Source organism: Phasianus colchicus, chromosome 6 (assembly GCF_987193195.1).
Source record: "Phasianus colchicus chromosome 6, bPhaCol1.hap1.1, whole genome shotgun sequence".
NCBI lineage: Eukaryota > Metazoa > Chordata > Aves > Galliformes > Phasianidae > Phasianus > Phasianus colchicus.
The window spans coordinates 5,320,942-5,344,144 of record NC_143441.1 but is presented as its reverse complement, the minus strand read 5'-3'; the positions used below and the strand labels follow the sequence as shown (position 1 = coordinate 5,344,144).

Sequence of the window (23,203 nt, the reverse complement as noted above, 5' to 3'; positions counted from 1 at the left end):
AGCCAGGTCACACTCCAACTTTATTAAATGTACTGAAAGTTGCTGTCCCATTAAAACGTTCATTAACATCACTGAGAGACAACACTTAAACACAACAGCCTACACGATGGGTTACTCTGCCAACTTTTTGCTTCTCAGACACAAGACGTAACCATTGAGAAAGCATGTGCATTACTTCATGTTTTAGGAATCTGCAAAAAGGAAGAAATTCCCATAGGACTTCTGTGGATGCTGAATATTTAAGAGGTCTTGCAGAGCAGAAGAAAACCCGTAACATAATGATGATTTTTAACTATTTGAGCTTGCACTACCCTTAAAAGAAAGAGGTGGGAGGATATTTCAGAATGAAAATTGTATGTAAAACATACCAGGTATATTCCATATGCATTACATCTTCAAAAAAGCATAGGATGTTTAATTGAGCTGGATGGGAATAACATGTTGGATTTGTTATGAACCGCAGGTATCATCCTCTCTGACCTTCTGTACATAGGTTTATGAGAATACTTGGGCTGGGCTTGGCACTTCTGTAAGATGGCACCAGCGCAAGGAGGACAACCACCATATTGTCCCCAAGGAACACAGAGGGTAACCCAAAATCAATGCAACACCATTTCTTTCTAAACCACGTCAGATATGGGCTTAATGGGTTTGGGGTTTCTGGCAGGAGTAATGCATCCACAGCCTTGGTACTTCACCTTCAGGGAACACGTAACACCTTTTCTGCTAATATGTACCTACATGCACAGCATTTCTAGCAAGTCTAGCAAGGGGCCTTGGGCAAGCTGGTCTAGTGCCTGATTTAGTTGTTGGCCACCCTTCTCACAGCAGGGAGGTTGGAACTACATGATCCTTGAGGTCCTTTCCAACCAAAGACATTCTATGATTCTCAGTCTTTGGGGGTGTTTATGAGGATGTTGGGCTATTTTACTACACATTTTAAGGTCTCAGGCCATACTTGGCAGCAACAAATTTCACTGCTGGTCTGAAAGCCAGTGAACCTTTCTAGACTTGATCTGAACCCTGAATGACCTGCATCAAAGATAAGACCCCCCCCCCTTTTTTTTTTTTTTTTAAATTCTGACCCTCATATCATGCACAACATGGTAATCCAGGAGAGGAAAATGAAATACAGTTTCAAAACAGGGGATTGAAAAGGTCAGCTGAGGACCGAGCACAGGAAAGTGGAAATTGGCAGCCAGTATGGGGTTAAGTATGTGCATACGAAAGGAGTTTTTTGGAGGAATGAGACAGAAAAATAAGAGGAAAAAGGCTGTCGCTTCCAATGATGCATTAAGTGCAATCTCCCTGCTCTGTTGATGCATATAAGAAGCTGAGCACTAATCTCATATTTAATGTTTAGCATTTTACAAGATAAACAGGCAAGAAGATGTCTTCAGCCCATTCCTCACAGACAATACTAGATTTGCCCTAATGCAAAAGAATTTACTATGGTAATAAGTCTTAAAATTTTCAGGCTTTTCCAAAAAGTCTGGTTCCCCTCCTGAGATAAATCATCATCAGTTGTTAGTGATAGCCTGGAAACCAAGAGAACTAAGTTGGCACAAAACAAATGAGAAGACTGAATCTAGCCATGAAGGCACGCGGTAAGTTCTAACAAACCCACCTTTGAACATGGAAAAAACATAGGGGCAAGCTCACAGAAAACACTGTGAGACACAAGATACTTGGAACTGTCATTTTAGCTGCAAGAAACACAATCAAAGTCTGAACAGAGGTCAGCTGTTTCGCAAAGTTGTTAGCATTGTTCCTCCCTGAAACGGATGCTTTTCACATCAGCCTTGGGGTATGTGGGCTCCAAAGGATGGTTTGGCTGTGGTCTTCCTCAGATTGCAGTCAGAGAGTCTTTACATATTTCTTGTCTCTTACTAGTTGTTTTTTTTTAATTTTTATGGTTTTATTTATGTACGCATGCTTAATCAGTGGTTCACATTTGCAAATTGGATAATAAATAACAGACCTTCTTTTGTTTACTTAGTTGCTAACCGTAGCACATTCACTCTGATATTAGGGAGGAACTGTATATGTATGTCTTGATTCAAAGGCTGATTCACTCCATAGTAGGCAAATGCAATGGAGATGAATTGATAGGCATGATAATCTCACATGTCACACATACTGAGGAAAAATAAGGGCTCTGACAAGAAATTCCAGACAAGGTCAGACTTTCAACAGTAGACAAATAAGTTATGTAAATATGTTATCTGAGCACTTGCTCCATATGCCAAAAATGTTTAATATTCACAGATAATGAAATATGTTTGATTCAGAACAGTTCTGTTGATTCTGGAAATAAATTTAAGAGGCACTGAAACAACAGGAAGGAATTTTATTAGTATTATTATTATTATTTTAATTAACCCATTTTATACACCACCTAAAAAGATTTTGACTGAAAATGGCAATGCTGGTAAGGAAAAACAGTATTCCACAGATAATCCAAAATGTAAACCCACACGGCCATGAGGAGCTATGAGATTTAAACAGCAAAGTGGGGATGCTAAAGCATTAAATAATGACAGAGGAGTATTACAATGCAGCTCTGGTTCCTGCTTCTTCAGCAGTAAGAACGCCAGATGCATGTTTGGCCTAAGTCTGCAGTAACTTGCAGATGTTCTTTTGACACACTCTTACTCTTACACACTCAAACCGTGCACTTTAATTAAGTAAATGATTTAAATCAGCGTAATGTCGCAACATTTGCCATCACCAGACAGGCACATAAGTGCTATTCTCAAGACCTAGGACTACTTACAAGGTTTAGTAATAAGATTTTTCTGATTTAAAGTACATAACTGGCAAGCCAGTGGCTTCTTCCCTGGCCAGAGATCACCACCAGGTGAACACAGTTGGAAGAAAGTTCGGGTGATTTATCTGCACTTTCCCCACAGAAGGTTCAGGCATAAGAACGAACACCACCTTACATGGAAACTAAAGGGACAGTTTACCTCTAATGTTCATGAGCTCCTTATGATAGATGTCTTCAACAGCTTAAATTCCAGATTCCACTGACACGTACAATCCCTCTCCCTGTTCTGAACTGTGAACTGCTTAATTAACACGAGGCATCACATAAATCTCCAGGTACATCTCTTTTTTAAAAAAGATGCTGAGATCACTTGGAGTTCTGTGCTTTTACCAAGGTTTTAGCTAAATTTCTTTTTATAGACTTTCTATTTTATGCATTGCATAAAACATCATTAAATGCATGTTTTTTCTTTACCTAATTATTGGACTTTCCTCAGTGGCTGTGTTAAGCTTAGGACAAAAATCTCTGAAGAGCAAGCAGATAAATACATTCCCTGCAGAGCCTGAAGGATTTGTTTGGATATTCCACCACAGCAGATGTTTGAATGCGTTGGAAAGATACAGAGAGTCTCTTTAGAGTGGAGAGAAGGTAGAAGCCTCAGAGGACAATCCTGCAGATCTGTAGTAGACCCTTGAGGATTAAAGACTAAGTATTTTAAGTTATGTCCTTTTTTCCAGGACATCCTCAGAGTTCTCCTTCCCCTAACGAATGGTTTATTGATAGCTACCCAGTACCTCGCACAAGACTGGACTAACACTTCTAGTCAGGAGAGAAGCAGCACACAATGCTTATTTACACTCAGGTACATCAGCAGTACGGTAAACCCTTCTTTTCTCATTCTCAGTTATGAGATCTTATACGCACAAACAGCATTGTTTTCAAATCTTAAGTTTCCACAACTACCACTTAAACCAAAAATCTGGTATGTTATTTATAAAATTAAAAGGCTAGTTTATGATTCAGCATTTAAGGAAGACATGTCTGTTAAAAGAATTAAGAAGCTCTTTCCTGAAATTTCTCCTCCTACGTTTTTTTGGCAGGAACATCTTTACAAACACTGGGAAACGGTGAAAGGATGCAAGTCTCATACTCCTTCAAAAATAAAATGAAATTAAAATTGTGTTGACTCATTCCTTATTGCTCAGTAGTTCCTCCACAAGGGAATTCTCTGGCTGGGAAGCTTAAAGAAAACTTATTGTATTTTTTTTTTCCCGTACTTCAGCAAAATTCTTGATTGCTGTGGTATCTACCAAACCTCCTGCTTCCTTTAGGAATCTCTTAACAGCCAGCACATTTAACCAATTATTCCTAAAGACAAATTCTTTACCTTAAATTCAGCTGTATGAAAAGGCAAATCATTCATCTTTTTACATATATTCAGTCATGGAAATAGGAACTATGGGCACTTGACAAGCTAGCAACTCTTTAAACTGACTCAAAATACCAGATTCCCACTTATAGGTAATGAGTTTGGGGTGAGCATTGTGTTGCAAAACTTCAACAACGAGGTAATTTGATAAATTCCACTTATTTGGTTTAGAAAGTAATAATGAGAAAGCCATAAGAAAATTGTTGTTGACATTGTTACCATAGTCTGATCTAATACAGTGATCACAGTGCATTCTTGTCCCTAGTTTGGATGGCTTTCATTTTTATAGTAATTCTCTTGACAGGTTTGTATTTTTAAAATCTAATTGTACTTTCCCTGAACTTTAACTAGCACCTGCAAAATTCTCTGCTTATGTAAATACGACAGGATGATCACTGCTAAAGGATTTGGACAAAACAAATAGAAATTGTCATAAAATTTGTTCAAATCTGGTTTCATCTAAAATCCAAACTAGTAAGTCAGTCATGGAATGCTTTTCCTGCTACACTGTTTTACAGTATCTGGAAGGCAATATCCAGCAAGGCATGAAAAGATTACTTACAAACACTGCAAATGCAATGAACTCTAACCAAAGCATAGATTTTGCACAGCAGTCAGATGGTCCCAGAAAAGCAAACTGTAATGATTTTTTTCCCGTTTAGGACTTATTTTAAGGTCCTAGCTCAGGAAATAACTTTATGGCTAGGCACCTTTTCCTGAATAATAATGATGGCTTAAATAAGAACTAAGTTCCTCTTTACTTAAGGAGCTTCAGTTTATCGTGCTGATGTTAGGGAGGTGCTTATGGGAGCTCTTTCTGAGCTGCTCTGGGGTCTCATTTCCCATGCTTGTGCCATGTCAGCATACACTCTTGCCCTTCCTTGCAGCCATGTTGGTGCCAGTTTCTCCTGAGAGTGACAGGGCTGCCAAGGCTGATTAATCACTATTACAGAGGTGCTCTACATGGCAGGGAAAAAAACCCTTCAGCTACCTACACAAAATGTTTTGGAACAGTCATTTAAAGAAGCTATTAAAGTGAAGAGGCAAGGAGGTCACCAAGTTTTGTACAATACACTCTGAAATGAATAATTTCCTGCAGCAATGTAGTTATGCTTTTTAAATATGGTGCCAAAATATGTGCATGCGAGCATCCGCAGGGGGGATGACTAACAGAAAGGGATAAAATATTTTATTGCTGAAAGTCTGAAACCTTCCTACACAAATTTAGTATCAGTGGTAGCAACCACCAGCAGCATAACTGCAAGAACAACATTTTGCTGCATAAAATACTATCAGCAAATATTTATATCCTCACACGCTGTGACTGCCTGTAGATGTTTTCAGAGCCTGAAATTTCAAAAGACAGAAAAACTAAACAATTTTAAACTGGCTGCCAAGAAAAAAGGGGTTTTCTACATAATGATACAAAGGTTTGTCTCCTTAGGTGGAGCATGCAGTGGTGAGCTTGACAATCCCATCAGATACTTCAAAGAGCACTCACACACTGTTACCACTTCAGAGAGTTCTGACAGTCTCCCTTTGCAAATGGTTTTAAACATCAGCAGTGAAGTTGTGAAAGCATCTTATTCTTATCCTGGAGAATAGCAACATACAGATCATAAGCAGAAGTTATATTGAAAGTTTTAAAATGGCAAAGATCCTAAAGCTACAACCAAAACAAACCATTAAACAAGACAGCGAGTACTAACTCTTCTCTTTCAAATCTTCCTGTTCCTTACAGATATTACTGTGCAAGCACCAGGAAGAAAAATAACATGAGTGCTACACAAAACCAGCCTTAGAAATGTAACCTGTCATCAGGCAGAAAGACGTCTGACATTTTATTCTTTCTTTCAACATTTTCATGAAGAAAATGATGTTTATATCAACAGTTATCCTTATTGAACACGACAGTCTGTGCTGTAATCCTGTGCTCAGGCAACCATTGATTTCAAAGACAACCTGGAAAATGCTTTCCAATTCCAATTCTATTAATTTCCAGTCTAGCTTTTCTTTATCGTTCAAATCTTACTAATACCCAGTTTTTAATAAGGCAAAATCCAGGTCTTACCTGATGAGAAAGAAGGAATGGAGAAGGGTGAAATAAATATGTAAAGCATAATAGGACAACTAGATCACATATCTTTGTCCTTCCAACAGAAAAAATTTCTTCCTTTGCTTTCTAAACAAGGAGTGATGGGAATATGAACCAGGAACAAGGGATATGAGATAACTGGAACTTTCAAGGTGAACAGAATTAGGATTCACAAAACAAAGGTTTAACACATTTCTCTCTCTGGAGATAATTAGCAAAGTCTTTTGGAAATTCAAGAAGAATAGATAGATTTTATATTGCCAGTGGAGACACGTAGGTTCTTCTACAAAGTTGCTCCTTTGCCTATCTCTCTCCAGGAATTACAAGAGTAATAACACATTATAATTAAAAGTATGCTATTATTAGGAATAAATACAACAGTAATTACTATACTTAGATATCAAGAGTTATATGCTGGGACTGTCTTTCTCATCAGAAAATGAGGACAATATGTCTTGCCTTCTTCCTTCTTGCTCAAAATTCCCTTTTATTTCATGTCTTTGAAGAGATTAACCTTCAAGGTGTGCATCTCACTTTTAACAAGATTCTTACCTCACTAATGATAAAAGCACTATTTTTCACACCCATGGTGTTGATTTGTCTAAGCAGGATCTTAAAAATCAGTGCTTGCTGGCCTGCACGATACTTAGAACACAGAAAACTCAGTTGGAAGAGTACTTCAGATATGAAGTCCAACTACCTTACTACTTCAGGGCTAACCAACAGCTAAAGCACATTACTGAGGACATTTTCCAAATGCTCCTTGAACACTGAGTGGTATAGGGCACCAACCAACTCTCTAGGAAACCTATTCCAGTGTCTGACCACCCTTCTGGCACAGAAATTTTTCCCAGTGCCCAGTCTTACCCTCCTGTAGCACAGCTCTGTGCTGTTCCCACCCTGCCATCGGTTCTCAGGAGCAGAGCCCAGCATCTCCTCCAAGTGATGCAGAGAGCAGTGAGGTCACCTCTAGCCTCCTCTTTTCCATGCTGAGCAGCCCAAGCGTCTCAGCCTCTCCTCACAATGCATGCCTAACAGCTGCATCACCTGCTTTGTTGCTTTCATCTTGACCCTTTCAGGCACCTTAATATCCTTTTTATATAGCAGAGGACAGGACTGCGCACAGTACTCAAGGTGAGGCTTCACCATTGCTAAATATTGTGAAGGAATGTTTGCAACACTAGCTAGCTCCTTCCGAAAACAAGTGAACAGGGCACTTGCCCTGGTTAGTACCATGCAATTGTTTAATTCTGGTGACAACTAACTGACCAACCAGCAGCCCTGTACAGCTTGTTTCCACCAGATGAGGACTGAGGATCATCCAGGTGCACTGCAGCTGGCTCCTGGTGCAAAAACAAAAATGTGGTTTCCAGCTGTTAGTTTCTTGCTCCTTATAATGGTGTTTACCTTAGCTAGAAATTAAATAAACAGGAAGGCAACAATCTGATCCAGTTCTGTAAAGCCAACACTGGTGTAATCCCGGACTCCTTGCTAATTTATTATCGGCTTCAGGAAATACCCTAGCTAATTTGGCAGAAGCTCCCATTGTGAAAATCTTTTTGGATGCCCTGGAAAGCAGCTTCTTGGCTGGCAAGTGAAGCAGTGATTCCCTTGCCCTCCAAATTAGCTGGATACCCAAAGGAAATTACTAATCGTTCAGTTCAAAAGTAAAACACAGACAAGTATAATGAGCCCTGTTTTCCTCTGTGAACAAACAGATAATCAATGGCTCGAAGAGTGGAGAATCTACATTTCTGTTAATGCTAACCCTCCTTAATTCTGAGTGAAGCTTTCTTTGCCATCACCTGGAATATGACAATCTTACCAGCGAGCTGAGGGACCGCTCTTTTAACCTGCCTTAAAACCTCTGCAAGAAAGCAAATAGAAAAATATACAGAAGGAAATAGTTGTTCTTATTTGCTTCTAAAATATCCTTTACCACTGTAGGCTTTAAATATCTACTATGTAAAGTCAATGTCAGTGGTGAAATTCCCTAGTTAAAATCACTTGTAACATTTCTAGTATTTCCATTCTGTTTAAGCTTTCTGACAGGGAGGCTGTTCACTTGCTTGTTCTGTGATTTTCTTTCAATTATCCATTCTCTTTTATGTCTGGCTTTTACTGTTGACTTTTCTGCGGTTTTCTGTTGCATAAACTCCCAAGACCCCTCCAAAAGAATGTGAACATCTCCAAAGCAGAACTCTGAATGTCAAAACATCTTTGTGACCTGAATTTCTCTGGAAGAAAACCTTAAAACAGTTTCTGCAATAAAGCCAAAAAGCTTAGAGCAACGGCAAAAGAGGAAGCATGAGGGCTGTCATTTCCTCCAGGAGCAGCGAGGTAATAACTCCTATTAACACCTCCCAGAAATGCAGACCATTCCAGTGGGCCATATGTGACTCTCTTCCTTTAATTATTTTTGTGACTGAATGAAATTCTAGGTCAGGCAACACACAATGAAGGACTTAGCTCTTGGCACTATTTTGCTTAGTTTGTGTACATTTCAAACACAAACACCAGCGTTTTTACTCTGCTTTTTCACCCATAAATTTCCCTGCTGTACTGTACACCAGAGAAGTGCCAAGAATACTGTGAGCTTTCAAAAAAAGAAAACAGTTTAAGTTACAGATAAACAACAATTCCTGATCCTCTGTATTATCAGCCATTCTGAAAGGTCCAGCAACACGGACACCCAGGACTGCTGGAAAAAGGTGGAATTACAGAAAGAACACAATCATCTCTACTACACTCTGTTTCCTACAAAGTTCAAAACAAGCAAGTGCTTGAAATCTTAAATCAATATACTTACACAAACACTTGTGAATGTCATCTTTCCTTGCCTTTTCATAGATCATTCCAACCTGCAGCATTTAGGTTATTTGCTTAAGTATATTTCGTCTGATAAAAGATGAAAAACTGCATGATTTTAGCTCCCTTTTCAGTCAATAAAAACTCAGTGTGGGAGAAGTATGAGGAAAGAGAGCAACATGGTTTTTCTGTTATCGTACCACAACTTAGGAAACATGGGTTCAGGGCCTATCACAAATAGGACAAATTACACAAATTTCCCGTGTAACCAACAGCAAAACATTTGGTGTTTCAATTATTTACCTGCAAAGCAGGGATAACCACTATCCCAGACATGATTTGCTTCGATAATACTTATTAACAAGCCAGAGATGCTCAAGAAATCATGTCAACTGTATGCTGGGTTGCATCAAGAGAAACATGGCCAGCAGGTCGAGGAAGGTGATTCTGCCCCTCTACTCTGCTCTCGTGAGACCCCACCTGGATTACTGCATACAGTTCTGGAGCCCCCAGCACTAGATGATCAGAGAGCTGGAGCACCTCCTCTACGAGGACAGGCTAAGAGAGCTAGGGCTTTTCAGCCTGGAATAGAGAAGGCTCTGAGGAGCAGCCTTCCAGTACCTGAACATGGCCCACAGGAAAGCTGAGGAGGAACTTTTTGTAAGGCCATGTAGCTACACAACAAGGGGAAATGGTATTAGACTGGGAGAGGGTAGATTTAGATGAGCTACTTGGAAGAACTGTGAGAATGGTGAGACACTGGAACAGGTTGCACAGTGATGCTGTGGATGTCCCCTCCCTGAAAGCATTCAAGGCCAGGCTGGATGGGGCTGTGAGCAACCTGGTCTAGAGGGAGGTGTCCCTGCCTACAGCAGGGGGTTGGAAGTAGATGATCTTAAAGGTGCCTTCCAACCCAAACCATTCTGTGATTCTGTGACAAATCTACAATATACTCCAAAGCAATGGGTGAACTAATGCAGGGTGTACCAGCATATCATGCAGAAACATAAAGCCACACTCGTCTACTACAACACTTCAGCCTGCAAAACAAATGAGCCTCTCGACAGCAGTTTGAAATTTCTACAAAAACAGGTTACAAAATACATGTCAAATAATGCTGGTAAGAATGCAACTTATTGTTGGGGAAAAAGGGATGTAAATTCCACAGGCATTTATTAGCACAGTACCCAGTGCCACACTGATCTCCTTTAGGCAAGTCTTCTCAAGTAAAAACAGCAACAAGGAACAGAAAACCTTTTTACAAGTGTAGTGCAAGATTTGAGGCTTTTTGTCTTCTTTTTTAACAGCCATTCAAAACCATATAGACCGCATAACCTTGTCAGTGCAACTTTGAGTTTTAAGTAGAAATGATGACAAATTATGTCTGGAAAAAGCCCTTATATACCATGTGGGTGGCATGCACACCAGCTAATTTAAGTATGCAAAACAGGTGTCTTGTCTAAGACAATTTGTGCAGATTTCTGGAAGAGTCAGCATCAAGAAGCAAGCAGTGCCTCTGCAAAGAAGACACCAGCAGAGAAAATCTGTTAGGATGACTCCCACAGCTCTGGTGGGGCTGTGAACACACATATTCACACAGCACAGAGAGATGGGAACAGTCAAGGACACGGGTCAGGATCCTCTGTCCTGCAATGTCTCCAAGAGAAGGTGGTCATCCACATATAGGGATGGACTAAACAAAACATAACAATGGGATGTGATGGAAAGCAAGACGGGGAATTATTGCAGACTAGGTGGAGAAGCACCACCTGAGTACACAGCTACTGCCTTGCAGAAGTTATGCTGTTGAAATCATGGAATATTTGCAATAAATGGTGACAAACTGGGGAGTGATTGGTGGTTTTTTTTGTTAACATTGCTTGGGAAACCAGAAGAGGACCACACAGGGAAGGGAAAGCAAGGTTTACATGAGAATCATAGAATCACAGAATGGCCTGGGTTGAAAAGGAGCACACTGCTCATCCAGTTCCAACCCCCTGCTGTGTGCAGGTCGCCAACCAGCAGACCAGGCTGCCCAGAGCCACATCCAGCCTGGCCTTGAATGCCTGCAGGGATGGGGCATCCACAGCCTCCTTGGGCAACCTGTTCCAGTGCCTCACCACCCTCTGGGTGAAAAACTTCCTCCTAATATCCAACCTAAACCTCCCCTGTCTCAGTTTAAAGCCATTCCCCCTTGTCCTATCACTATCCACCCTCGTGGACACATATATATATCAATCATACCCTTCAATAGCACAAATCTTGGAAACCTCCTGAGTGATGTCTTATTGGATCCTCATTGACAATGATTCAGAGACAGTGTATGAGGGATGGTAGTACTTTTCAGCCAAAGGGCTAGAAAAGATCCTAACCACAAAGCAAATAGAATACTTCTATTCAAGAAAACCATGAGCTGATGGAATGAGATGTTTTTTTCTCATTAAAACAGACTACTCTGAATTTACCTCAGTAGTGAGGCTTCCCAGTATTGGCCACCACAGTATAAATGATGGTATTTCAGTGGTTTAACGAAAGTTTTGAAAATAATAAAAATATATTAAAGATGAAATTTAAGAATGTGTCTTATTTACCACAAATTACTTTGGCTTTCTTTGTAGCTGACATAAAATCAGCCTTTGAAAAATTTTATGTTGAAAGAATAAATTTCACTGGTATTTACATTTGTTTAAAGGTCAGAAAGGATAACTTATAGCACGGAATATAGAAAAACATAAGCAAGTCACTCCAAAAGTAATGCCTCCTATTCATTTCCATGAAAACTGCAACAAAGAGCACAAGAAAATTATTTGATAGAGCAAATTCTCAGCTACAAAACACTACTTTTCAACACTGTCACCACCATTATCTGCGCATATTCACCAGCAGTCAATAAGAACCTGCATGTTGTATTCAGCAAAATCTGCAGACATTTCACTACCTCTCTGAGCAATTGAATACATGGCAATGTACTCACCATCATCTGCTGAACGTGAAATATTTCGGCTCCAGTAGCAGAGAGGCGGTTTGGAAATGAAATGTCAAGAAAAGCGCCAGGAAGATTGCTTGGTCCAGCATTGTAAACCTGTAAGAAAAATAGGCATACAGACATATTTAAAAGCCCTGAATAAACATAACTGCCCATAAGTAAGAAATATTTGTATAACCAGAGCTGGGAGCGTAGGTACATTTGAAAAAATCCTAATACTATGCTAGTTTTATAATCTTTTCAGATAACACCTTCTCCTTTCAGTATCAGGATGAAGTTAAAGGATTACTTTGTCTAGAAGTCTTTAATGATAGCTCACACAACAAGTGAGATGCAGTTTTGGAGGATAATTACCAGTCATCAATACAAATAGCACATGACTCCTATCTTTAATACAGAGACACTGCTAGTACGCCTAAGTGTTTTCATAACACCACCCAGAAGACAAAAAAATATTGCTATTTCTATCAACATCCCAATTTCCATCAGGTAACTTCTGCATTATATTCTGCGTGTGTTTTTCTTACAGGGAAGAGAAATGATGATTGTGACTACTGAACTGTAGGTATGATGAACTGAGTTGCCAAGAAATGCGTGTGAACAACTTCCAACCAAGATCTGGGGTTTCCAATGAAATGAAACTCTTAGTGGAAAAACGTTGGCTTTCTATCAAATCCCCCACAACTTCTCAACAAAAACTCAAGGAATTTTCAGAACACCACTGAAACATATCCAGTGAAAATTGCTAAATTTGTGGCTTCTTGCTGAAGAGAAAAAAAAAATCCATGGACAAATGTCTTTTAAAGTAAGTTTTCACGACTACCTGCTTTTTTTTTTTTTTTTTGATCAGGGAAAAATATCTCATTGTTTCTAGCAACACATGTATAAATGCAAACAGTAAAAATATTAAGCTAATAGAATATTTATCTGCTCTGAGACAGTACCGTGACTAGATGAAGTAATTGGTCTTTTAACTGTGTAAAGTACCAATATTAAAAACAACAGATATTCATTCTTCAAACACTGTTTATATTTGAAGAAATGCCTGACTGATAAAGAGAATCAGTTCACAATGTCAAATCTTCACAAAAACCCCGAGGCTCCAAGCAGGGGGGAAATCCCACTACAACAGAGCATGGTAACAACTGCATGAAATACAAATATAATGTTTCATGTTAAGACATTTTAGAAAATGCTGGTTACATCACTGAGATCAGATATAAGAGTTAATGCAGAAAAGGCATTTTCATTGCACATCCTGTTACCCCCCAAAATTGATGTATGGATATATCTTTTTTCTTATTAATATCCTACACGGTATCAATTTTCATATGTATAAAAAAAACTCTACAAAGCTCTGTAATTTTGTAAGTCATCTCTTCTTTCAGTTTAGAAACTATTACTTTTCTCCATCTGGAGAAGATTAATAAATGGCAGGCAAATCATTAAATACAAGCAAACAGTGATATAAACCATGCTCTGCTCATTATGAAACTCTACCCTTTCTCTCTGACAAACAGTTATGAGGTTTACCATGTTATTGGTGAGCAGATCTGTGACTTGTTACTGTATTGTTTTCTACTCTCATATGGGTAGCAACCTTATTAATATTGCAACTCACACGTGTGTATGAAAGGCAAGAGGGTAGGAGAGGATAAATGGCGGCTCTGCCAATATATAGACTCTCTCTTCATTACCTACTATCACTTCATTTTATCGAAAATAATCATCTAGTTAAAGCATCAGTACATCTGTTCTTTATCTGTTTCTAACCAGTATCTGGCTGGGGAGAAGTGAAGACCTATAAAACCTCAAGAATGGAATCAGTATCATAAGAATTAATAGCCTAGTTCACAAAAGCTTTAATGTCCTGAAATTCTGCTTTCAGTTCTTTTCAGTAAATAGCTAAGGGCACTGCATGACAGTGGGGGTTTAATTGCTCTGGCCCACAGTCTGTCCACAGAGGCTGACATGTGTTATTCATTATGAGCTGAGTGGCATTCATGCCTAGGAGAACAGAAAGGGGAAAAAAGGTGAAAGACTATTTTTCACAATCAATGATTCACCCACCTCTGCCGGATTTATCATTCCCTAGTTCCATCTAGCGGTCAAAAATGATTTGAAGTGCTTGTAATAGAGACAGTCGTGGCCATGAGACAAGTTTATTTTGATCCCATCACAAGAGCTTGTTGTAATAACTGTTCCATATACTTTACAAGATCAGGATCCCAACTGACATGTGATTTTAAATTTATAGATAATGTTTGAATAACACTGATATGCTGTGAGACATGCAATGAAACCTTCTCACGCCATGTTTTTAGTTTTACATTCTCTTTCCTGTGCTAGACTCTCACCAGTAATGTTATAAATATTTTTGTACTGGAGGTATTTGGTCTAGTCAGAATCCATTGCACAGGTACATGCTTGTTCTCACGGATGAAGACTGCCCACACCTCTGCTCAACGATCATGAAACTGAAAAGAATTACTTCTCCCATTTGATCCTGCATTCAAGATGTGGCACTTGAGTAACTTTGTACTTGGCACATGATGAAAAGTAAAACACAAGCAAACAGTAGCAGTATGAAACTATGAAAGTGAGTTGTCCTGTTTGTAATTATTGTAATAGTATATCCAGACAAGGAAATACACCATCCCTGGACACATGAACCCCTGTTAATAAGGCATCCAATCAAGAATGCACTGCACAGCATACTGTGTTATGGAAACAAGCACCAAAGCCCTTAGTGCAGTGAGAATAAAAGAGATACAAAGCTAGAGTGTACTATCAAGCAAGAATTTCAGTTTTACCTGCAGCGTGAAGTTAAGAGACTGGAAACGGCATTCATGGCTTTCCAACTGAACGAAATTGGATGCTTCCACAGAGTCACCATAGAAAAAGGAAGTAGGGAAGACTTCCCTGAAAGATCAAGACACAGATTTAGTAAGTTTTGATCGCAACCAAAATTAAATATATTTGTGGTATGCTAAATCTCACTGCTTGCTTTCTGGCCGTGGGAAGTTCTATGGAACCATTTTATACTAATGCAGTATTATTTATTTGATTTCCTCTTGACAACAGTGGGTTACACAACCAGCATCTCTAGTGATCTGCCTTAATGTCCTATTGTAGAAGGAAGCAGACTTACTTTGATTACTTTTTCTCCTTTCCTATCACAAAACACCTTCTCCTGGTCTATGGCCCTTCCCGTGGATCATCTGTGGAAGTTCTTTAGCACGTGTAACACATGAAATCACCACACTACTGAGTTCATCTGAAGTACTAACAAACAGGATTATTTTCAGTTACTTACTCACTAAAATAACACTTCAATTTGATCTACCAGTTACAGAGCATTTCATGAATACACACCTCGTTAGTTATCACTCGGTTTATGATTTGCAGATGGTTAAAGGGAAGAAAAGAGGGGGGATATGACCTGCTTTAAGCTACAGTCACAGAGGCCAAGTTCCCTCAGCTACTCTTAGCATCTTATTACAAGGTAAAATGCAGTAAGGTTCTATCAGAAAAGACTCTGAAGCATGATAGTACCTAGAAATCCTAGACATGAGGACTAGGAGTGCTTTAAGCATTCTTTGTGCTTCCTAATGTCAGACTGCAGCACTGGCTGGAAATGGTCCTGATGTAATTTCGTATAGACTGTAATAAGAATCTGTCTAAAACTCTATTTTCTTCCCAGACTGTTCTTTTGATCAGAGGTTTCTGAGGCAGGATTTTAAGCCTATTTAGGTACATTTCCTTTTTTTTTTTTTTCTGGTCTCTTGACCTGCCTCCTATGGCAGGGATCACCAAGGCAAACAGCAGGAGACAAACTTCACTCCTCCCATCCACAGTGCTGTGCCAGTAGGCTCCTGCCAAGCATGTTACAAGCCCTCTGGAATACTTATCACAGGAATTTGCTCTCACAGACCCACACAAGGATAACTAATTAAATTAGGTTTTAAAGACATATTGTCTGAAGAAGAGTATTCCTAGTATTATTTAGTATTGCTTGGGAATGGTGCACCTGCCAATAAATCAAACTTTTCCCTGGTAGTTGGAAAGTTGTTGTGAGCTGGAGTCAACTAAGCTTTGTCTGTGTGAGAGGAAGAAGTCATCCAAATAGTCAGGTGGGGCTGAAAACTTCAGAAGCATAATGCATTTAAGAAAAAAAAAAAGTATACTGTGAAGAAAAAGAAGACTAATTTATACCAGGCTCTTGGTTTGTAGTATTCTGTAGGTGGTGAACAGAGATCTAAAGCCACGTTATTTCTTTTGTACCTGTAAAGCTGTACAACATCTGTGTAAAAGCAGTGCCAACTAAGGGATCCAGAGTTACATTTCTACACAGTCTGTAACTCTGAAAATGCTCAAAAACTTTCAGAATATGTTGCTTCTCAATATAGAGAAGAACTTTGTCCTTGCTAGCCATCTTGTGAGGTCTGGTAGTCCTCATGGTGGCTAAACAGACCTTTGCCTCTTGGGGACAATACTGATGAGTTTTTACTTCCCAAGTTTAGAAATGAATGTCAACTCCTGCAGCCCACATGGATGCTACTTCACCCTTAGTGACCAGGTTACTCAACTCCAACTTGAACACTGTCTGTGTTAGGGGTCAGTTTATTTGGACTAATCCCAAATCTTTCACTCAAGATGTAAAATTGTAATTTTAAGAGGAAGGGGAGACCTCTGAGTACAAAGGAAGAAATCTGCACATGTCCAGTCCCTGGGAAAGGACAATGGCTCTGTATTATATATCAGTCAAAGGGTGAGTGATGTTCCACAGTTAGTATTTGGATGCTCTGCAGACTAAGAAGCAGAGGTAGTGGGAAAAGATATAAAAGCAGAAGCAAATTCTGATTGTGAAATTAAACAGAAAGGCAAACAACTAGACTCTACCAAAATCCTTAAAATCCCATAACATTTGACCCTAACCTTTGGCCTGGTGATTCTCAATCATATCTTTAAAGGCATGTCTTACAGAACAAGATAGGATTTACTTTTCCTATTTTTATTTTATTTAAAGTTCTATCCTATCCACAGAATCACATGAATTCAAATACGATCTCTAAAATATCTACAATAAATTTGATTTTAATGAATTAGTATTGTTAGAAAGGAGTAAGAAAGAGTTACAGTGCTGGAATGTAAAGAATGACAAATAAAATTCCCAGATAGGGAATGAGGTTGTCCTTATTTCCAGAGTCTGGGAAACAAGAAAAAAAAAATCAACATTCCACTACTTGTAAACAAAGAGAAAAATTCCGTTTTTCACTCCAAGAGGTTTAAATGTTATTGTTAGGATTATTAGCATTTTTTTTTGTTTTCATTTGATGACTGGTACTTACCCATTGATAGATGAGTCCACTTCATGCATCAGGGGCACTGATAGGGTCAGAGTATTATCATGCAGAGACTCTACACGCTCTACGTTTCCACTGTGCCAGAAAGAAAACATAAACATACTGTAAATCCCCAGCCTTTGTAATATCTCACAGTTACACAGCTACTATCCCTATGTTTTGTACTCTGAACTTCTCCTGTTGAGCGATGTCACCTCTCCTTAGGAAGCCTCTCAGAGGGTAGGAGTTACATTTCTTCACCCCACTTTGGAGGGGTGCACGGTATTTACTTTGTGCTTACCCCTCTGTGGATGGGACATGAACAAGCACAAGCTGAAAAACCATATTTGAGAAAAGCAGTCAATCTAAAGGGAAGTGCTGTCATCATTCACAGTGGAGATATACAAGGACATTTAGGCATAAATGCAAAGACTCACTTTTTCCCAGCCTGACTGTACATCAGTTTGGGAGGGTCACATGCATCTCACAGAGGGTTCTTGACTCAGTAAATTAAACTTCACTTTTAAGGTACCTGCATTGCTTCATAGCACTGATTTGGTACTGCTATGAGCAACTTTGCAGGCTACATCCTCATACTGAACTGGCCATAAACTACTTCCTTTGCATGTAATTAGTTGTCAGAATGAAAGTACTACTTTCTGTCTTCAAAGTCAGCTGCCACCACTGGTCAAAAGCAGAAGGAAAGAAAAGTAAGCAATCATCTCTTACTTCAGACATTTTATTTCAGTGTGAATATTTATACATTAAATCCAGAAAGGGCTTCTGAAATGCAAGCACAACATGCAAACTATTCTAATTCTGGAGATGAGCCTGTTTGGTGGGTAACAGCTTAGAAGATATGTTGCATATACTTCCAGACTCTTTAGCAGTGACTAATTGCTTTCTGCCTTGCTGTTCACTGCAAACCAAACTGGGAAAAGATATGTCCTATTTACTTTAGGACAATATCACTGAGGGAAAAGAAGCAAGCTGTAACATCCCACATGATATACCATGTATATGATGAGTTGCTTAATTCGGTCCCAGGAAAAAAGAAAAAAAAAAAGATTTAACAAAAACTGGATGGACTCAGTAAGAGTCTGAAATGGAGGCATTTTTCATCTCAGATATTGATATATTCTGGTGGCAAGTAGAACAAACATGCAGAATTTCATATAGATCTCAAATGCATGCAGTTAATACATTTCAAAGTTCTTGTAGAAAAGGAGAACATCACTCACTGAGTCTAATTCTAGCAAAATAGTTCACTCCAGGAAGCAATGGAAGAGTTTTGCTGGTGCTTAGTTTCTACTTTGCTGTCTCACTACTGAACCAGTCTCTCTTGCTATAGGTGCTTATATGGAATTTGCAGCTACAAGAAACAAGTTAAGTGGCCACCTGACGGGCAATACTTACATTGCCATGACAGCATGGTACAGCTAACAGCTTCTCTATCCCCAGACAATTCTGGAGGACCAGCTCCAGTTTTGTGTGGGAATAAAGTCCCTACTCATTGTTGTCTAAACACAGCATATAATTTTCCTGCCCATTTCCTTATCACTGACTTCAACCAATGGCTCCCTGTTGCAGATCAGCAACTCTTGTGGTAGAAAATATTACTATTATTTGACAGTGAGGGAACTGAGCAACTTGCCCAAAGTTGTGCAACAGTGCACTGTTGTCTTTGGAGGTTCAGCTGAATCCTTCACAAAACAACTGTCCTCCAGCCCACCCTTCTGAAATGAAAGACATTCTCTTAAGCTCTCAGAGCATTTGCACTATGTGCACAAGCTGCTATCTATAACTTCACCCCATCTAAAGGCACAAGCCAACCCTTCTCACTGGTGAGGCACAGTAATCTCAAGGAGTGAGGTGACTGAGGAGGGCCCTGTGCTATCCAAGGCATGGAAATGAGATGTACAAGCTGAAAAATGCTGGCTGGGCAAATTTAAAGCAGCCGTGACCTATCTTTGCAACGGCTGGCATTCACCCAGCAGGTCCTGATACATCTCCCTGCCCTAGAAATATTATGGGGTCATCTAAACACATGATCAGCTACTTTTCACAGAGTAAAACTTGCATGATGTGCAAGCCATGGCCTTGCCCACTTGATGTGAGGTCTCACTGTCAGCGTTTCATAGCAGCCCCACGTGCTGCAGGATCTTGTTCCCCACCTACAGCTGTTATAGGAGCAGTCACTCAGCAACTGCAGATCTCATCTCTCATTCCCAGTAAGCCTGTGAGGCATCAGAATGGGGAGGCAAGCTGTTTGGAAATGCCATTTTTGATGTTGTAAGGTATGAAGATGGCCCGTGGAAGCAGCAACCAGTCCCCTACTCAGCATGCCAGAGCAGCAATTGATGGCTCACGTTAATAAACTGTGCTACTATCTCCAAATAAACACCCAGACATTGCCTTGCCTTTAAACGCCCATGGAGACTATTTCTTTTGTAGCAAATCATCCTGAGTGCCACACCTTTTATTTCACTTGAGATAAAGTGATTGTGCTTACATTATAAGGTCACTGGCTAGCATTTGGCACCATCCTACTGCAGTGCCTGATGCAAATGCCCTTGGGACAGTGTCCCATTCAACTGCTCCACGCATCTGTCAAACCTTACTGAAGATCCAGAGTGGTGAAAAAATAGACATGTAACTTCGGAAACTGTCAGTAAGATCTCTGAGCATCTGATGAAAGCATTTTTCTTTTCTGGTTTGCATCCAAGCATACTTATTTCATTTAAATGCTGGAACAAATGGGTCTGTCTGGTGCTGATCGTCAAGCACAGCTGAGCTGAGCTTGATACACAGCCCAAAGGGATGAGCAGAGAAACACAAGGGCCTTCCAACTGAAAGAACACAAAATACTCCTTTAGAATCACAACTGCTTGTCAAACAGAGCCTACACACAATTCCACCTCACTTCTCTAGAAGGTGAGTCACATGTTTCCTCTGTGTTATCAAAGAACAAGCATTTATCTTCAGTCATTCAACCTCATTTACTATACATGCATGTGCTGATGACCACACAATTGCTAAGCATATGCAGTGCACACATCATGCAACAAAGAAGATCCAAGTCATCAAGACAGGGAAAGGTTCTCTTACCTTTGGGCAGTGACAAGGAAGGTAAGTGTTTCCTCTTGTCCAGACAAGTGGCTTGTGTCAAAGATGACACTGAACTCATACTGCACAAAGAAAAAGTGGCATTTAGAGACTGTTTCAAAATACACTTATTCTGAAGTGTATATTCTATTCTATATTCTTCTGGTCTAGCTAAAAACAAGTAGCATATTTTGATATACTTAATAGAGCCCCCTCTACTGCATAGTAGCAATGGTTTAACTTTGCAATTGCTAGTTTGTTCAAATACTACAGAATCTGATTCTTCATTGTGAGAAGGCCTTTATTAGAATTGCCACTCAAAGATATTTTGGGAGCAAATTATCTGCCAGTGGAAGAGCCCTGTAGCATAAGGAGATCATTACTGAAATTACCTCAGCACCACTGCATGCACTCATCACTGCCCAAGAAATCTTCCATGAATCTTTCATGCACAGGCATGCACAGACATTGGGAACAACCAGCAGTAGCTAAAATACCATCCAGGCCACTAACCAAGCTGGACATAATCAGGTGTTAATTTTGAATTGGGAATCTACTGGGTTGATCACTGTAGCACTGCATTAAATAATCCACACAGCAACGTTTCTATTTAACTCCAAAGCCCAGGTGAAATGGCTTCCAAATTTATGCTAATTTCAATGGCTTGCAGGGAAGGGAAGGGAAGGGAAGGGAAGGGAAGGGAAGGGAAGGGAAGGGAAGGGAAGGGAAGGGAAGGGAAGGGAAGGGAAGGGAAGGGAAGGGAAGGGAAGGGAAGGGAAGGGAAGGGAAGAGGAAGGGAAGAGGAAGGGAAGAGAAAGAGGAAGGGAAGAGGAAGGGAAGAGGAAGAGGAAGGGAAGAGGAAGGGAAGAGGAAGGGAAGAGGAAGGGAAAAAGGGAAAGAATAAAAAAAAAAAAAAGGAACTACATCATTCTGAAGCGAAACACTGAAATTCTTAAATTCCAGGTGATGTTTTGCTATTGCATTTTTTTCCATTTGCTACTGCAAATTTTTTTCCATTATGTTTTAAATCTTTTTAAATGTTTCGAAAGAGCATATTGCAAGCAATAAATAATATATTAAAAAAGAAAACAACAAAAACATGAGCTCAAATGCTGTGGCAATTCAAACAGAAAGGATTCATTTTTAAAATTTAAATTTTCTAAAAAAATTCAGATACATTTTGTTCAGATCATCCTGAAATTATGCCTCTTCTCAATTCCTGGGTTGGTCACTGTATAGTTTTGGTTAGTGACAGAAAAAAACCTGGCTGGATTTCTAAGTATAATGAGAGAGTTTATCTACTACTACTCAAACAAAACCTTCTTTGAGAGCTATCAGGAAACCATAATATGAAAAAGTTATTACAAAATTTTCATTGTCATTCATACGAAAGCAGTCACAATTTAAACTGAGAGTAGGCAAAAATAAAAATACAGTAAGGCAACACAAACGAGACAGGGTCTTCTAATATTCCATTAAGGTTTTGGTTGCTACAACTCTTGCAACATTTTTTCAAGAGTATTTAATTGCAATGCACAAGTTATTGCTATTGGCTGCATCTGGTGAGTACATTTGCCCTCCCACAACCATGCAAGGCCTGGATATCCGTGTTAGAAAGCTACATAAGGAATCAGCCACAGGCATTTCATGGAGCAGTTATCCTTCTCGGAGAAAAGCAGGGGAACAAACCATCACTGCAAATGAAAATATCATGACATTACCCTAGATTTTGATCTCATGAAAGGAAATTCCACACTGCACTTGAGAAAGTCTGACTCCAGCAACTCACAGGAAATTCCCAGCTCCTCCTGTAAGAAAATAAAAAGACCACAAAATGATGGAGAAAGACTACTAAGAAATGTCATTGAGATAAACTACCTTAGAAAATAAAACACTTCCCATCATAATGCTGTTACTCATTGTCCTGATCTCTTAGTCTCATGAGATGAACTACAATGATATGGGTACCAACCCTTCTTTAATGACACAATGGTGGTGTAGAGTAAATTAGGGGATGATCCTCTTCTCATGCTAAACCATGATGGACTATGAGCATTGTCAGTAATACAAACTGAAAAGCTCAGAGCACTAACATAAAAGCCAGTCCATTAAAACAACAGAAATGTATCTACTGAATTGAAAGCATTCAATTGCTCCATAAAATAGAAGTCTGGCTCCAGGTTAGGATGTTCCTATCTCCAGATCATCAGAAGACAGTTGCATGCCCTGTCTCTGTGGAAAAGTTCATAACATAAAATTTTCAGAGTGAGATTCAGCTCCCGAATCTGGATGCACACTTTTAGGTGACTACCCAGAAGAGTTTTGCTAAATGATCCAGGTGCTACCATCCTAGGAGAGGTAGAAAACTGCTAAGCAGAGCAAATGTAGGTGTTTATTCCAAACTGAACCAAAGAAGTGACGAGGCCTTGCTACTGAATAGATCAACATTGGAGCTGTGGTATTGAAGTATGCAACCATAATTTGAATACCTGAATTGAGAGATATGAAGCTGAAAATTAATTCAATTATGTACATCTATCTAGAAATCTCTTGGATACAGGATTTTTTTCATTTACTCAATCTACTTTAGGAATCTACAATAGTTTGTGAAACCCAGGCTCAGCATCCAATAGAAATATTTCCCAAATCACTCATGAGTTCTGCT

The 23,203-nt window shown here is 39.4% G+C and overlaps 1 protein-coding gene across 3 annotated transcripts in view; it reads right to left on the bottom strand.

Annotated features, from left to right (window-relative positions):
- Positions 1 to 23,203, bottom strand: part of ITGA9 (integrin subunit alpha 9) — a 213,282-nt gene that overhangs the window by 36,569 nt on the left and 153,510 nt on the right. For all 3 annotated transcript variants that reach the window (XM_031608364.2, XM_090142245.1, XM_090142246.1), the window contains 5 exons: positions 22,260 to 22,346; positions 20,542 to 20,621; positions 17,440 to 17,529; positions 14,902 to 15,010; positions 12,077 to 12,184 (listed from right to left, as the gene is read on the bottom strand). In XM_031608364.2, coding sequence (XP_031464224.2) covers positions 12,077 to 12,184; positions 14,902 to 15,010; positions 17,440 to 17,529; positions 20,542 to 20,621; positions 22,260 to 22,346 — 474 coding nt within the window. The remainder of the gene's footprint in view (positions 1 to 12,076; positions 12,185 to 14,901; positions 15,011 to 17,439; positions 17,530 to 20,541; positions 20,622 to 22,259; positions 22,347 to 23,203) is intronic.